The sequence below is a fragment of the Camelus bactrianus genome, chromosome 14 (assembly GCF_048773025.1).
Source record: "Camelus bactrianus isolate YW-2024 breed Bactrian camel chromosome 14, ASM4877302v1, whole genome shotgun sequence".
Taxonomy (NCBI): Eukaryota; Metazoa; Chordata; class Mammalia; order Artiodactyla; family Camelidae; genus Camelus; species Camelus bactrianus.
The window spans coordinates 211,807-228,552 of record NC_133552.1 but is presented as its reverse complement, the minus strand read 5'-3'; the positions used below and the strand labels follow the sequence as shown (position 1 = coordinate 228,552).

At 44.6% G+C, this 16,746-nt stretch overlaps 1 protein-coding gene across 6 annotated transcripts in view; it reads right to left on the bottom strand.

The window, feature by feature from the left end:
- RNF17 (ring finger protein 17) overlaps positions 1-2,670 on the bottom strand; it is a 91,761-nt gene extending 89,091 nt beyond the window's left edge. For all 6 annotated transcript variants that reach the window (XR_012511574.1, XR_012511575.1, XR_012511576.1 and 3 more), the window contains exons 1-2: positions 2,481-2,670; positions 24-118 (exon numbers count right to left, since the gene is read on the bottom strand). Coding sequence is in view for 3 of the 6 variants with exons in the window: in XM_074377838.1 (XP_074233939.1) it covers positions 24-118; positions 2,481-2,610 (225 nt within the window). In the remaining 3 variants the exon portion in view is untranslated. The remainder of the gene's footprint in view (positions 1-23; positions 119-2,480) is intronic.
- Between the last annotated feature and the right edge of the window lie 14,076 nt (positions 2,671-16,746).

The following is a 16,746-nucleotide window of genomic DNA, read 5'->3' as shown; positions in this document are numbered from 1 at the left end:
CAATATGAAAGACTAAAACTTACCTCACAATCAGGGCATATAATTGTGCTGTATTCTTCAGTTACTAACAAGCACAGTTCACAAAAAGCATGTCCACACTGAAGTTCATGATGGTGACCTATAGATGAAATTTTATTGTGAATTAAACTTTGCACAATTTGTTAATGTTGAATGTTCAGTATAATCAGACGGAAAGTTAAAGGGGATTCTCTTGTATAGGAAAAGAAATGTAGTTTAGTTGGAAATGGATGACTTATTAAATGAAATTCAGGAGAAACAACACAAGTCAGAAGGAGGGAGAAAAATGAGAAGAAAAACCAGGCAGAGCTATGTAATATTGTTTGCATTCATTTAGATGGTTATTTAGCACCTATACTTCTTCAAATTTGACATCTCTTATAATCATATAAAGTGCTCTGACATACTTCATTTGATCATTGTAAATCGCATGGCTAAGCAGGCTGGGAATATTTTATTCAACCTAGGGATGGGTAAACATTTTAGTGATCTGGGGTAAATGGTATAATCTAGACTCCAATCTAGTTCTGTTTCCAAGTCTAATGTTCTTTCTACTTGATCATACTGCCCTCTGCTAATTTATATTTCCCAACCTGTGATGGGACAGAGAGGGCCAATTTGAGACACTGGCAAGACCATTCTCTTCATGATCTAAGACACTGGCAAGGACAGAAGTCAGATGCCACTAATGTCACACACACATGACCCATATAAAGATTATCTTCACAAACTTAGCATTTATGAAGGGAAATACCATAATCTTATCTTTGGAGTAGGGAGGGAATTAGTGTTTAATGGGTAGCATTTCAGTTTTGCAAGATGAAAAAGTTCTAGAGATCTGTTATACAACAATGTGAATATACTTAACACTACTGAACTGTTCTTTTTAAAATGGTTCAGATGGTACATTTAATGGTTATGTTTTTTTTTTTTTTAAACCACAATAAAAAAGAAACCAGAGAATGACTCCCCGACCACACTGAGAACTGGAATGCCAATGGCTCTATTGCCTGTGCCACAATCAGGATGTTGCAAAGAAGAAGCTGCTGCCACAGCAGCCAATTCCAGAACCCTAACCCCTGTGCCATGTTCACACCAGCAAGGTGGTCTTGAGTCTTGCCTCTCCTCCGTATGATACCACAATTTTGACTGAAAAACCTAATATCAAGATGTTAATAATCTAAGTAGAATTTGGAGTTTATCATAATAAGCATTCATTATAGCTGTCACTTTCACAGGTTGTCGTTTTAAAAGACTTTGCAAGAAAAAAAGGGAAAAAGAAACTAGATAAAATTAGTCACCATTCACTATAAAATTACAGTGTTCTTGCTAATTTATATTATAATAATTGCATTCTTTTGATAAAAAAAGCTTTAGTTTTAAAGCCAGCTGAAACATCTGAAGCTAGCTTACAACCAAGCTAAATTTTAAAGCTCGTTTAAATCCCAGAGATAATGTTACTAAAGAAATCAAAACTGTTTCAACTGTTTTACTTTTATAAGGTTTCTGACATTGTACAAAGCAAAATAACTTGTGCTGCATTACAGCTTACAGCAGTTTCACAACTTCGTATGCACAGGCACTATCTTTCCAATTGAGTACTTCTCAGCATTATAATAAAAATGTATGGAAGAAGCAGTGATTTAAAAATGCCATGTTCTAAAACTTTACTTTGTAATACTATCTCATTCGAATAATGGCGATTTTCTATGCAACAGCAGTGATCGAAATTTGGGGTAGGAGAAATTTGGCTCCCCACCGAAAACACAACTAACCAACTTTTCCCACTCGCTCATGTCTCCCAAATGGAGTCCGTCTTGGAGGGACTGAGAAAACTGACTTTCACTTCGAAAGTGCAAAGATTTAACAGGTACACAGCGTAATAAGGCTTTCAGCAGCTCCAGGAGTTGAAATTCAACAACTCGCCCCTGGCAGAGACACAGCGCCGTAACGCCTTTCCGGTTACATTAAGTAACTTGAACCTGTTCCACCTGAGGGGAGTCTTGAGGGAGCAAATCAAGGGCTCACGTTCCCTTGCCGCACAAGGTCAGAAAGCAAGACGCACAGAAGTAACGTGCTGTCTGCCAAACCGAGCCGCATGCCCCGGCCCATCCCCAACGTCCGTTGTGTAATTTTAGAAACATTTCCCAGTGGTCTATTCGTTACTACAACAAAAACTACACAAGGAAGCCATGTTTCGTTGCTTCACCACAGGATGACGGCTAGGGCCTCACAGCTCCCCTCTCACCGACCTGCGAACCGGCCGGTGAGGAAGGGGCGGCGCACGGGGAGGCTGGGGGTGAGGAGAGCAGCCCTCGCCCGTCTCAGCGCGTCCCAGCCTCGCTCTCCTCGCGGCCCGCGGGCTCCGGGGCCCGGCCTCGACCCGCGCACGCCTAGCCGCCGCGGCCACCCCGCCCCGCCCCGCCCCCGCGCGGGCCGCGGGCTGACCCTCAAGCCCTCACCCAAAGCTCCGGGCGCCCTTCCTCCACACCGGGCGCACAGGGCCTCCCCCGTGGCCTGGGCTCGGGCTTGCCTCTCCACCTGCCCGCAGGAAGACGGGCCGCGCCGAGCCCTCAAGGCCTCAGCCGCCATCGCCGCTTCCTCAGGCTCCGAGGGCGCACGCCGCGTGCAGGCCGACGTCCCTCGCGGCAGTGGCCAATCACCGGAGGCGGCGGCTCCAGAGGGCCAATCACCGGAGGCGGCGGCTCCAGAGAGCCAATCGGTGGCGAGGAAATTGAAGCCCCCCCCCCCGGCCAGCGGGGCACCCGGGCTGTTTCTGTTTTGCCGCCGTCGGAGAAACGATGCGCGAGGTGATCAAAAACCGTTTCCCCGTCCGATCTTAGTCCGAGCGTCACCGCCTTAGCACTCTTACTGCATTTAAATCAGACTTAACACAGCATTCCTTCCACTGCTGTTGACCTCACAAGGGGCGAACCATCCTTCACGTTGAAGTCGTCCCCCTTCCCTCGGGCACCATAGGGGCTTCGGTGCGCAAGCCGGCCCAGCTGCCTACCGGTAGGGGGATGGGTTAGCTACTTCAGACTAAGGTGGTCATGATTGCCAACAGCTGTCAAACTCTCGGTGTACAAGGCACTGTGGTCGGGAACAGTTGAGGGTGCTAAAAATTTACAAACTAACATGTTCCCGCTTGAGAGGTATGGAGGCCTCTACCTAAAGGGTAACTTCTAGTACGGTAGCTTGTGTTAAATGCCGGAGGAGAGTGAGAGAAAAGAAGAATTATCTGCGTTGTATGAAAAGCCTTCCTAGAGGATAGAGGGTTTCCACTAGACCTTAATACCTGGATGGGACTTGCGGAAGTAAACAGGGTAAATGAGGCATTCCAGGGAGAAAGAACAGCATAAGCAAGAGAAACTAGGTGGGAGATGCTGTGGTCTATTCGGAATTTAACTTATAGATCATTTGGCCAGAGTATTAACTTACTTACAGTGAGCTTTTTGGAGAGGTATATTGGAGTTGAGCCTTACAGGGTCTTGAATGCCGGACTTGGCATTTGGAGGAGTTTGGACTTCACCATTTAAGCAGTAGAGTGCTGGCCAAATTGTGTGAGCAAGGAATGACGTGATCTGGTAACAGTGCGGCAGGTATATTGTGGAGGAAGCATCTGGAGATGGCAGGGTGCATTCAGCTGCTACGAATAAAAGCCTGCATACAGTCTTCATTTTCTCTTTTCTGTATACTTTTTTTTTTTTTTTGGATATAGAAGTATTCTATGCAAAAGCTCACCCCTGATTAATATCCAAAATGTGCAAACAGCTCACACATTTCAATATTAAAAAACAAACCACCCTATCAAAAAATGGAAGAAGACCTGAACAGACATTTCTCCAAAGAAGATATACAGATGGCTGACAGACATATGAAAAGATGTCCAACATTGCTAATTATTACAGAAATGCAAATCAAAACCACAATGAGGTATCACCTCCCACCAGTCAGAATGGCTATCATGAAAAAGTCTACAAATAATAAATGCTGGAGAAGATATGGAGAAAAGGGAACCTCGTACACTGTTGATGGGAATGTAAATTGGTGCAGCCGCTATGGAAAACAGCATGTAGTTTCCTTAAAAAACTACAAATGGTCTAAAACTACTATATGGTCCAGCAATTCATATATACCTGGAAAAAAATGAAAACTCTAGTTGGAAAAGATACATGTAGCCTGATGTTCATAGCAGTACTATTTACAATAGCCGAGACATGGAAGTAAGTCGAAGTGCCCATAAACAGATGATTGGCTTAAGAAGATGTGGTACACATATACAATGGAATATTGCTCAGTCATAAAAAAGAATGAGATCTTGCCATTTGCAGCAACATGGATGGACCTAGGGAATATTACACTTAGTGAAATTAGTCAAAGAAATACAAATACTATATAATATCACATGTGGAATAAAAAAATACAAATGAATCTATACATGAAACAGAAACAGACTCACAGACAAAACAAATTTATGGCTACCAAGTGGGATGGGGTGGAAGAGGGGAGGGACAAATTAGGACTATGGGATTAACATATATGAACTACTATACATAAAATAGAAAAGCAACAAGGATTTATGGTACAACACAGGAAATTACACCCAATATCTTGTAATCACCTATAATGGAATATAATTTGCAAAGAACAAAAACAAAAAGCAGAAGCTGAACCACTATGCTGTATACTTGAAACTAACACAATATTATAATTCAACTATAGTTCAATTTTAAAAAAGCTCACCCCTACTCAAAAATCTGTTTACTTTGTAGACCTCAGGAAAAAGTACTGATTCATTAATACATCTCCATGCTACCATCCAATAGTTTCTACCACTAATCCATAATGGAATTCAGAGTACTAATCAAGCCAGTATTCCCATGTAACGTGCTAATATTTCTACAACTTTTTTTTAGTGGTGTTGCCTGTTCCCCTCATCTGGAGTGCCCACTCCTTTCTCCATCAATTCATGTTTTTTCCTCATCATTCATGGGTCAGCTTTAGAACCACCTGTGCCTCACAACCTTCAGATTTCTCCCTGCACTCAATACTAGAGCATGTAGCTGCAATCTCCTTTTCCATTAGGATATCTCTAATGTAATTTGAATAATGACAATCTTGTTGCATAGGGGTTCCTCTTGTGTCATAAGATGAACTGAATGTGGTTCAGTACAGAGGAGTCATGTCTGAATATCACCAGGCAGGCTGGAGAGAATTATGCCTTTGGTACAGTTGAATAAATCTTGGGTAAATCAGGGTCAGTGACAAGTACAATGACATACATTTAGACCTCACATATTAGGTATTGGTACCTCCCAGATCTTTCCAACAGAGCAGATAGAATTACGTTTACATTTAATTTAGATTGTTTAAATCCTTTGTGTGGAATTCTTTAATGGCTTCCCTTTGACTGTGACAAATCCTTAAAATGGCCTTCGATTTGGCCTCTTTGATTTGGTCTCTGCTGACCTCTGTAGCTTCATTTTGCCTCACTCCTCCTCACTGTGCTCCGGATACTCTGGCCTTTTTCAGTTCTGTAAGTCGGTCAAGCTCTTTCCAACCTTAGGGCCTTTGCCTGGAATTCTCTTCCCTGCATTATTAAAAAAAATACTGTAGGCTATTTTAGCCCCACAATAAGGAATAAAGAATAAAATTATGAATGCCCATGATCACTTCAACTGGCTTAAGAAATAATTTAATTTTATTTAAGTAATTCAGTTTTATAATGTCTGGCCAGTTACTCACATTTTAGCAAATTCTTTGTTCCTCCTGTGCTTCATACCTTCCTTCTAGGATCCTTTCCTTCAAGGACACCCTGAAGAAATGTCTTTAGTGAGAGTATCTTAATGGTGAATGCTCTCAGCTTTTATTTGAATGCAAATATTTTCATCTCATTTTCATACTTAAATGATTATTTAGTAACATACCATTCTAAATTGACAGTTTTTTTTTTCTCAGAGTTTGAAGATAACATCATATCAATTTCTGACTTTTACTGTTGCTATTGAGAAGTTTGCTATAAATCTGTCATTCTTGACAGCTAAGTTGTTTTTCTTTGGCATTCTATATATTCGTTGTAATGTCAAAGTGTAGATATTTATTTTCCCTGCTTCAGACTGATTGTAGTTCCTCAGTCTGAGAAATTCATTCCTATCATACTGGTCTGGCAAATTCTCAGCCATTTGTCTTCTTTTAATATTACCTCTTCCTTATTATTTTCTTTTGGAACTCCTGTTAGACAGTAAATAGGACTTTTTTTTTTATCCTTTATTTCTGTTAATCTCTCTTTCATATTTTCCATTCTTTATGTCTCTGTGCTGCATTATGGGTGATTTTCTTCAGATGTATATCCCAATTAATCAGTTCTCTCTCCAGCTGGATCATTAGATCTGCTGTTTAATATGACCATTGAGTTTTAAATTTTCAATGACTACTTAATCTAATTTTAGATTTTTTTTTAATTTCCAAATTTGCCTGACCTTTTGGATAATGCTGTATACCTTTCTCATGTCTTTGATTCCATTTTTAAAATTACTTTAATATAATACACTTACTTTATTATGCACCTGCAAATTCCTTTTTCTGCATTCTTGAGGGGTCTAATCCTGCAATTTATTATTTTTATTGATTTTCATTCATGGTGATTTGTTTCCTCACGTGTTTTGTAATTTTGCATTTTAAACTCACATGGAAGTGCTTATTTGTGGGAATCCTGTGAAGCCTGTAATAAGCATGCATTTCTCCAGATTATGTTTTTACTTCTCACAGGTGCCCCAAGAAACTATGAAACTTGGACTGCTTTAATTTAATTCCTCGGCTTGTGTTTTCCTAGATTACTCCAATAGCATATTCTGAATCTCAGGCCCACCGAGGGCAGGTGTGTATTCTAGATTACCTGGGGAGATATTTTCCCCACCCAAAGGTATACAAGATAGACAAATTTCTTTCCCTTTTAGCCAAATTGTTTACTCCCACCAGCAGTGTATGAACCTTCTATGCAAATGATTGGATTAGCATTTGTTTTGTTTTTTTGACGTACTTTGCTGTACTCAGTGGCTGTACTTTGATATCTCCTTTTTGCTTTGATTTACATTTCTCTGAAGACTAATAAGGCTGGCATCATTTCATATTTATTGGTCATTTAGGCTTTCATGTTCTGTTTAAGGGCAGGGGAGTTCTGTGTCTATTTCTTATTGATTTGCAGCAATTCTTTATTCTAGATTCCACTACGAACATCATTTTCCAGGCTGTGACTTGTTTTTTCATTTTATGATATCTCTTGTTGTCCAAAAGTGTTTTATTTCACTATGATATTTTCATTGAGGTTTGCAATATTTGCCTATTGTTTAAGAAATCTCCCCCAAGCTAAACATTCATTTTATTCATTATCTTCCATAAGCTTTATTACCTTCCCTTACACTTTAAAATTCAGCTTTGTTGTTGTTGGTATTTGCGTTGGAGTGGGAAGAAGTAGGGTGCAATGGAAACATGGGAGCCCAGTGATTTGGATGGACAGGGTCATGAACCTTGATGTTCCGTTTTCATGTGTGCTTCTACGTATCACATTGTTAGTGAAGTGCCATCTCAGAAAATAGATACAGAGATAGATTCCACAATGGCATTTAAAAAATCAGGGTGGGGGAGCTAATTAGTTTTATTTATTTATTTTAATTGTTTTTGGTGGAGGTACTGGGAATTGAACCCAGGACTCATGCATGCTAAGCACGTACTCTACCACTGAGCTATACCCTCCTGCCTCACAATGGCATTTTATTATGCTTTTCAAAAAAGGATCAAGTATATTTTAACTTCGATTCTGCTTTTGTCTCAATAAAACCTTGGGTTTACCATTTTTCCACTAGACTCACTAAAATTATCAGGTTGTCACTAAAATAATTTATTGTACAACATTCACAGAATGTATACAGTATGTACTCAGTAGAAGTATAGTCGTGAACATTCACTTGGTGTCAAAACATGAGAGTAAGGAGGGTGCACCAACATGCCTCAGCCAGCACGACATGGTCTCCAAATGCACCAGATGGCGCCAGGCCCTTGACAAACAGCATTTGCAGTTTGGTTGCTTTCTTAACTTTCTGAAGGTAGTTTTCAGGCCCTCTGCTACTTTGCCTCGGACCTTCCTGTCCTAATTACTGCTAGCAGAGGTGTGCAGTGAAGAGGTATAAACTGTCTTCCGTATGTATTCCGGATGAGGCGGAATACCCAGCTCTTTCGGGAAGAGACTGGCTTTTTCCTTAGAGATTGATCACAGGGCAGTGGGGCAGGAAGGCCCTTTAGAAAGCACTGAACCCCACCCCCTCATTTAGGGTGGGGTAGCCAAAGCTCTGGCCTCCATGGGTGGCATCCCAGTGTCTTGGTTTCTGGACCGTGCTCCTGGGCTTCACTATGCCAATCTCCACATCCACCTCCAGAAAACTCTGCCTTGGGAATTGTAAAAGAAGTGGACTGCATGGACATGAAATTTTATATGAATGGAGAGATGACCAGTGCTGCTTCAGGCCAGCTCTGAGGGACTTTCTGGGGATAAGCAAGCGTCAACCTTGCTGCTATGAAGAGTTAGGGGGCAGGATGGGGGCTACAGGGTCCTTTCTTGAGAAAGAGTCCCAAGGAGAGCTCCAGGGTCCTAAAAGTTGAGGAACGTACCCCTGTGAGCCTCCCTGTAGGGCAGCAGCGTGTTAGTGTCCTACACTGGGCCTCTCATGCTCTCGTCAGGGGTTCCACTCATTAACTAGGGGCATCTCCATCTGTGTTTGTCACACTCAGGCCAAGTGGCTGCCTTCCAGGCTGAGATGGGTGTGGGCCCTTGGTTGCAGAGCCCACGACACCTCTGGCTTGAACTTGGCCAGCAGAGGTTAACTCGTGGTTCCCAGACTTTGGTGTGCTTAAGAGTCCTTTGGAGAGGTTATGAGAGTACAGAAGCCCACGACCTAAAGGTTCTGACTCAGAAGGTCCAGGTGAAGCCCAGGCATGTGCCCTTTCATAGCCGTCCTGTGCTGGATTTCATTAGACTGGGTCCACGCTGAGAGCAGGTTGCCTTACATTCTTGAGGTCTCTTCTGACTCCTCTGTGGTTCATGTACATTTCTCTAGTTCCTTCCATTCCAAGACATATATTCACTGCTATCAGATTTTCTTCTTTTGGAAACATAAAGCTGCAGACTCCAAGGGAAAAACAACACCCATGTTTTCATAGATTTTGTTTGTTTCCATTGAGGCAAGTTATTATGACGAGGAAACCTCCAGGGGCAGAGTCAGTGCAAGGCCAGGCCTGAGATCACTCTGAGGTGAGGCAGGTGATGGAAGTGCATTTGGTGTTGGCTCAACAGACAAATACAACCCACTGTTTCAGACGCTGATTTCAGTCCCTAATTGTGTCTCAAACTTTGTTTCAGTCACTGACGGTGTGGGCTACGCTGTGAGTGGCCCCTCATGAGGCACCTGGCCAGAGGGGTGGGCAGCCCTCTGCCCTCCACCTTTGCAAACTCTGATGGGCAGGAGGCTGTCCATCCCTCCTCTGAAGTCATAAAGGAATAAAGGCTTTTCATGCAAAGCTCAGAAGCACGGTCACTTCTCAGGTGGGATGTTGTTTGGTTGTGGTATTTATGGCTCTGTCCTTTTTGCCCACACTCCATCAGATGTGCCCGTAAATGTGGTTCACAAACCCTGGTCGTGATTCTAACAGGATGGCATCGATTTTGATGATGGCTTCAGGGAAGATGAAGAAAGTAGGAAGGCGTGTTCAAGCTCACGGTGGCAAAGGGGAGTTGGAGAATTAGAGGGGTGGTGGCCCAGGTCCAGCACGATCACGTTTACTGGCCTTTTCTCAGCAGGGAAATTAATTCTCAGCCTTCCTTTCTGTCCGTCCGGGAGGGTCTCCTCTTGCCCCCTCCCACCTCTTCACCTCTTAGCTTAAAGGCAAATAAAACTCACATCTGAATTGACAGGACTTTCCTGGAAACCAACTCGCTCATCCCTATATGCACTGGCCCCTCTCATTTTAGTGAAAACAGTGTAGTGAATGTCATATTCACCATTGTTTTTGTGCCTAAAGCTGCTTCCTTTTACACACAGACCTTCCCACTGGGGCTGAGCCCGCGTGGTAGAGTCCCAGCAGCAACAGGGACTCTCTTTCAGATCTCTGTCGTGCATGCATTTCGCATTCAATTACTCTCTTTTTTATTTGTCTCTGTTTCCCACGATGAGTCTTGCTTTTTGAGTCTACTGCGTTTTCCTAAAATGGCCACCGCATGATCCCCTGCCATGTAGTGTTGACACCTTTCCTGTCAGTGATGGCTGAGGAAGACGGTGGGAGAAAATGAAGGTGGGGTGGTGTGCAAAGGCAGGTCATGCTGAGCACGGTGGGCTATGCTGACTTTGGAGTTTACGGGGCAGGGGAGTGACAGGATCCAGCGGCCTTCTCGCTCCTTCATGTTGTGGGGAGCACGTGGTGGCACTGGGTAGAAGAGCTTCAGGAGCTGTCAGTGCGACTGTTGTCATCTCCAGAGTCAGGGGACACGCCCCTCACAGCCTGGGGCTCCCCACCCCATGTTGCTCTCCGAGGAGGTGAAGGAGATGGGCCTGTGCTCCACAGAGGTGGGCAGTGGGAGGGCATAGGCTCTGTGGACACTTACTGCCTGTGTGACCTTTCTGAGACTCTCCCTCCCCTGCTGGGTGGGCAGGATGATAGTCCTGAGGTAACGCTGGTGTGCGCCACAGAGGGCCCAGCGTGCAGGCAAGCAAAGAGGGAGGCTCCCAACCTGCTTAGACTCTGACTGAGCCTCTCCAGCTGTAAAGAACTTTGAATGAAATAGTCACTGGGATCATGAAAAATACTCTGCATCACAGCACCTCTATTCTGGCCTCAAAGGTTTAACCTGAATGAAGCCTTTAAATGAAACTTACTGTCTACGGGAAGTACGTGTGCTAGAGGTACAAGTCAATGACACTAAAAGGAAGCAATCAGCCAGATTCAGAGTGTGGAGCCCTCTACAGGACAGCCGACCCAGTTCAACAAGTAAACAGCATAAAAAAAGAAAAAAGGGGCAGGAGAGGAGGAAGGGACTGTCTCAGAATAAAAGTCACTTTAAAAGCTGTAACAGCCAAACATAATAATGGACCCCCTCTATGTCTCCATTTTAACAAACTTGTAGTAAAAAGGTGTTTTTAGAGAATTACGGAAATTTGGATTTGTACATATTAGATGCTATCAAGGAATTATTGTTGATGTTGTTATTCGTTATGTAGTAAAACCTGCCTTTTTAAGACTGCAAACTGAAGTATTTAGGGTAGAGCTGCAAGATAAAATACACTGTTGCACAGGACATACTTTTACTAAAAATTGTTTATTATTATCAATTTTAACTGAATGACCTGTATTTCCATTGGCTAAGTCTGGCAACCCTAATTTAGGGGTAATGTGGGATGATGTCATGTTCCAGCAAGGAAAAAAAAAAAAAAGTGGGGCCATAGATTAAGTAAAGCACAGCAAAATGGAAATGATTGTTGAAAGTAGTTGAAGGTACAAGAAGGTTCAAACAAAACAAAACAAATAAAAAATACTCTGTACCAGGAGGCAAATAAACCCAATTCTGTCACTGATGACCTGTGTGACTTTAGACAAATCAGTCTTTGAGATTCAATCTCCTCATCTATAAAATGCCCAGATCATTTCTCAGGTTTGTTATGAAGATCAAGTGTGGAGGGCTTTGTGAATGGTCCGCTGTCAACAACAGGTAGAGGCATCACTGCTGTTTTCAGGTGATGTGTCCCACGTCTCTGGAGATGCTCTTCAGTGGAGAGACTCTGGAGCATACGCTTGAATTGTGCGATGAAAGCTGCAACAGCCTTATCACTGGACTTGGTTTCCTAATATCCTGGGGCCAGATCGCATTAGCAGACATGTAATGAGTGAGATGGAAAAGAATTCTCCAACAAGTCACAGTTTCATCAGCTCTGCTCTTTGGGTGAACCTGAAATTACCTTTCAGAGGTTGGCCCAGCTGAAGCAATGCTGGTCCTGGAGAGAGGTCTGGCTACAGTGTTTTGTAATCGAGCCCTGACTTCTCTGAGCCCTGGTTTTCCTTCCTACAAGATGGAAGTGTACTGGTAAGCCTGCTTCCGCCATTGCTTTCCCACTGACACCATAAAAGTAAAAGGAATTTTAAAAATTGTGTAGGACCATTCAAATACTTTTGAGGTTTTATTTTTCATGTTAATACATAAAAATCACTATGGAAAATATTTTTGGAATGCATGCTTTTCCAGTAGAAGAGACTGAAATAAATATCTTTGGATTTCACAGGGGTTGACTGATGCCTCGTTTATGTGAGACAGCATCACGCAGTGGCTGAGAGCTCAGACTTTGGAGTCTGACAGATTGAATGGCTCTGCCTCAGTTTTCCCATCTGTAAAATGGGGGTAATAATAAATAAATAAATAATAAAATAATAAATAAAATATATAAATAATAAAACAGTATCTACCTCTCAAGGTTGTTGTGAGGTAGATTAAATGAATTAACAGATATAAAAGTGCTCACAACAGTGTCTGGCAAATAATAAGCACTAAATAAGGCTTACAGTCAGTGCCCAGCACAGTTCTTGGCACAGTGTAGGGCCTCTGGAACCATGTTGTCCGCAATGCTGAATGAAGCTTTTATAAACATCTATGTGCATGTTTTTGTGTGAACATAAGTTTTCAGCATCTTTGGGTAAATACCAAGGAGCACGACTTCTGGATCGAATGGTGAGAGTGGGTTCCACACTGGCTGCACCATTTTGCACTTCCACCAGCAGCGAATGAGAGTTCCTGCTGTTCCACTTCCTTGTCAGCACTTAGTGTTGTCAGCGTTCTGGATTTTAGCCATTTCATTAGATGTGTAGCAGTGTCATGTATTAATCCGCATTTCCCTGATGACGTGATGTGAAGTGTCTTTTCAGATGCTTATTCGCCATCAGTATAACTTCTTTGGTGAGGTGTCTGTTACTGTCTTTGACTCATTTTTCGATTGGGTTTTTCTTATTGTTGAGTTTTAAGAGTAATTTTTATATTTTGAGTCGCAGTCCTCTATCAGCTGTGTCACCGTTTCTTTATGCCTCCCTCCTCGTCCCGCTGAGCTGACGTAAATCAGACATGCCCCCATAGTAAGGAGTCAGACTTCATCTTTTTGGTGTTTGACTGCTGATAGATTTTAAGCATCACTTGTCCCTTTCTTTCTGCCGCACGTCTGGGCAACAATAAGAAAGCCTGGCTGTTCTCTCTTTTGGAGCCCTCAGTCCATCCCCCACCATGATACAAAGTCTGAGCCAGTTTCCTTTCTCTGCTCTCTCAAGCTGTTTTTGGACTTGCTTGGGAACCACCCTGCTCGCCTTAGGAAATCTCATGATGTGAGGAGTAAGCCTTCCCGTGCCCTGGTACGTGGAACGGGGACGGCTTCGGTCGTCTTGACGTCTGAGCCAGCTTTGGGGTGGGGTGTCTTCTCTTTCTGCAGAGTGACTACAGCACCCCTCTCTGATAATGTAATGTGTGAAATGGCTGACTACTGCTTGAGAAAGGGCCGAGTTTTCGTAAAAGTGGGATGGCTGCTTCCTTCTGAAGAATCTGGATAAGCAGCAGGGCAAGACAGTACAAATGTGCCCTTGTGGACCTAAGTCTTTCACTGTTGGGTGGTAAATATCACTGCTTCTTGGAGACCTAGCCGTTCTGGAGACAGTCTGAATGCTGGGCTTTAGTATCTGAAGGTCTGGGCAGCTTCGTGGCCTGGGCCCAGGGGAGCTGTTGGAAGAGTCGTGGTTGGAGAGGGCGGCTCCTTCACCCGAGAAAGCCCCGCAGCTCTGTGTGCATTTGACCCCAGCACCTGAGGAGGGTGAGGTTGCTAGTTCTGAGCACAAATCTTTTGGGGGGAATTTATTAAGAGGCCGGGTTCTCGGAACCCCTGTAGAAAATGTTTAATAGCTTTAGAAGCTTGTTGTCTCACACTGGATGGGATTCAGCTCAGATGAACGCGGCACCTCTTTGCTCCCCAGGCCGCCCTTTTGCGCTGGAGAGAGCTGTCGTCACTGCCACGTTACAGCTGAACTGGAGAAGTGTGGAGTGGGTGCAGGAGTTTTCCGTGAACGCATCTGAGGAAACTGAAGCACAGAGAGTTGTCCTTACTGGCCTTCTCTGCTGATAATGGAGGACAATCCAGTCAAGCTGAGAAAGTCAGGAAGCAGCCCTGGCAGCTGACAGCCAGGCCATGATGTCCCCAGCTGAGTGTGAACACTTTTCTCAGATTCTAAAGGGGACTCAGACATCCTGTTCTGCGGCCAGCGGGGAACGGGTTCGAAACATGAATACTCTGCAGAGAGTATTCAAAACAGCTCCACCAGACCCCAAGGCCCAGGACACTTTCCTCTGTGAACAGCTGGTCAGAGTCCTTCCTCTGCCTCCTGAGTGGGGGTCCCTCCACGTTCCTGTTTCTGAGCCTCTGTTCGAGGCTCACCCCCTTGTTGACCATCTGTTCTCGCTCCTCCAGCCATTCCTCCGTCACCCTTACTGAGCTGTTCTCTGAGCCGTTCCTGCCCTCCTGGGGCTGACGCTTCAGGGAACAGAGGAGGTAAAACGTGCAGTGCATCAGAGGCTGGCGTTTGCCGTGGAGAAAAGCGAAGCGTGGAAGGGAGGGGTGTCAGGGTAGAAGGTGCTGGTCCACAGACCTGAGACATCTGGGAGAAGGCACTTCCCGAGGGGCAGCCCTCACAAGGCCCCAGCTAGACTTGCAGGCCACGTGGACAGGTCACCCTGTGAGGGCCTGCAGGCCACTGTGGACACCTCAGGCCTTTCTGACTAATAGGCTTTAGTATCAGTCTCCTTGTTTGTGGGGCGTCCTATCATCTCACCTGGATGTGTGAGTTAGTCTTACTCCCACAGGGAATCTCATTTCTGTCTCTTAGGGGGTCACAGATACTGTAGTACCCCCGGGATGACAGGGGCTGTAATGCACCCAGGCTCACAGGGGTCCTTAGGGCCAGCAGCTGTCTGCACCCTCCTGTCGCTTCGCCCAGGGAGCTCGCAGTCTGCCCTGGGGGCGCTGGCTTCCAGGACGCGTCGTGACCCACTGGGCACATCCCTGGGCCTTTCCCCTTCTTTTCCTGGTACCTGCAAAACTCTCCCTCATCTTTGCCTTCGAAATCTCAGCTCTTAAAACGTGAGCTGGGCCCACTCAGGGTGTTCCCTGGAGACCCAGGACATTCTGCGCCTCTGTCAATCCTGCCCTTGCTGGACAGCTTATTTAAAAGTCTGTCTTTCCTGTTGTATCACTTGCTCCTCTCAGGCCGGCACCACATTGCTCAGTCTCAGTGCTTCTCCCATCATTTAGGTCCTGCTGTGTCCTAGCAGTGCTTAATTTGTCGAAAAATGAAACCAAGAGGAAGAAATCCCATGTTATACAAATGTTAACACATAATGTAGGGAAAAACCCCACCAACTGATAAATCTAGTACCTATGCACTTACAAAATGCTTCTCTCCACAATATCTCAATTTATCTTCACAACGACTCTGTAGAAGGGAGCCTCTATCCCTTTAAAATGAATCAGGCTTTTGCCTTAAATCTACATTAAACTTTATCTTAGAACCTCTGGACCAAGAAGATAAAATCCCGAGTTAGGTTCTGGTATGTCGAAGGGGAGGGCTGAGAACCAGGAGTGGGACAGAGGAGAAGGAGCTCGCCCGGAGTTCTGGTCTGAAGCGGAAAGAACAGCATCGGTGAAGCAAAAGTGCAAGATGGGGCCAGGTGCTGGCGGGGGAGGCCCGCGCTGGCTGAGCTGAGGCCAGGTGCCCCCGAGGGGAGTAGATGGTGGCTTTCGTCCTCTCTTTTCAGTGTTAAATGTCAATTTTCAAAGGAAAGGTAAAATCATGGCTCTCACCCAGATATAACAACAAGTAAGTGTTAATGATTTTATTTAGCTTGTATCCAGATGCGGGAACTAGGCAGTTGTTAGAACTGGTTCAAAGGTGCAAAGACGCACATGTTTATCTGGAGGTGAGGAATGCCCGATGCTTGTGCGAACAGGGCAAACTGGCTTTTCCAGAGAAGGAGGACTGTCCCTCATGGGGCAGGGCTCGTTTGCGCATCTACAGAAAGGAATATTCTGAATTGCTATCAGTTCTCTGTAACCTTAGCTCTGTAAAGCCTGCCTGAGGGTGTGGTCTCTGGACAGCAGGCAGGTTTCCATCCAAGCACTGTCCTGACCCGACTTGGCAGATTCTATGGTCGAGCCACTTAGTAGAGGGGATGGACAGTGCTGGACGGTCACTTGATCCCGCAAACCCATCTCCCTTCTGTCATGCAAGGCTGACACTACTAACGGGTGGGGCTGCCGTGAGCATTCGAGAGACAAGGCTTTGAGGAGTCATCTCAGTCCCGGGTGTTTAATGACCACCAGCAGTTGTTCCAGTCCTGTTAAGAAACATTCAACTGCACTCTTGGGGTGATGGCTGCCGAGTGAGCACGGAGACCTCACGGTCTTTGTGAACAGTCAGAAGCAACTAGCAAATGTGCACTTGTTCTATTTTAAGTCTCCTGGGAAGAGACTTTCCCCATCCCGATAATAACGCTGTCAGCGAGGGATGTTGGTGGCCTGACTTGGCTCATCAACAGGCAACCTCCTTTACAAAATTCCTCCACGGAAGCCTGTTCATCCAGATCCAGGTACACATGCACACACT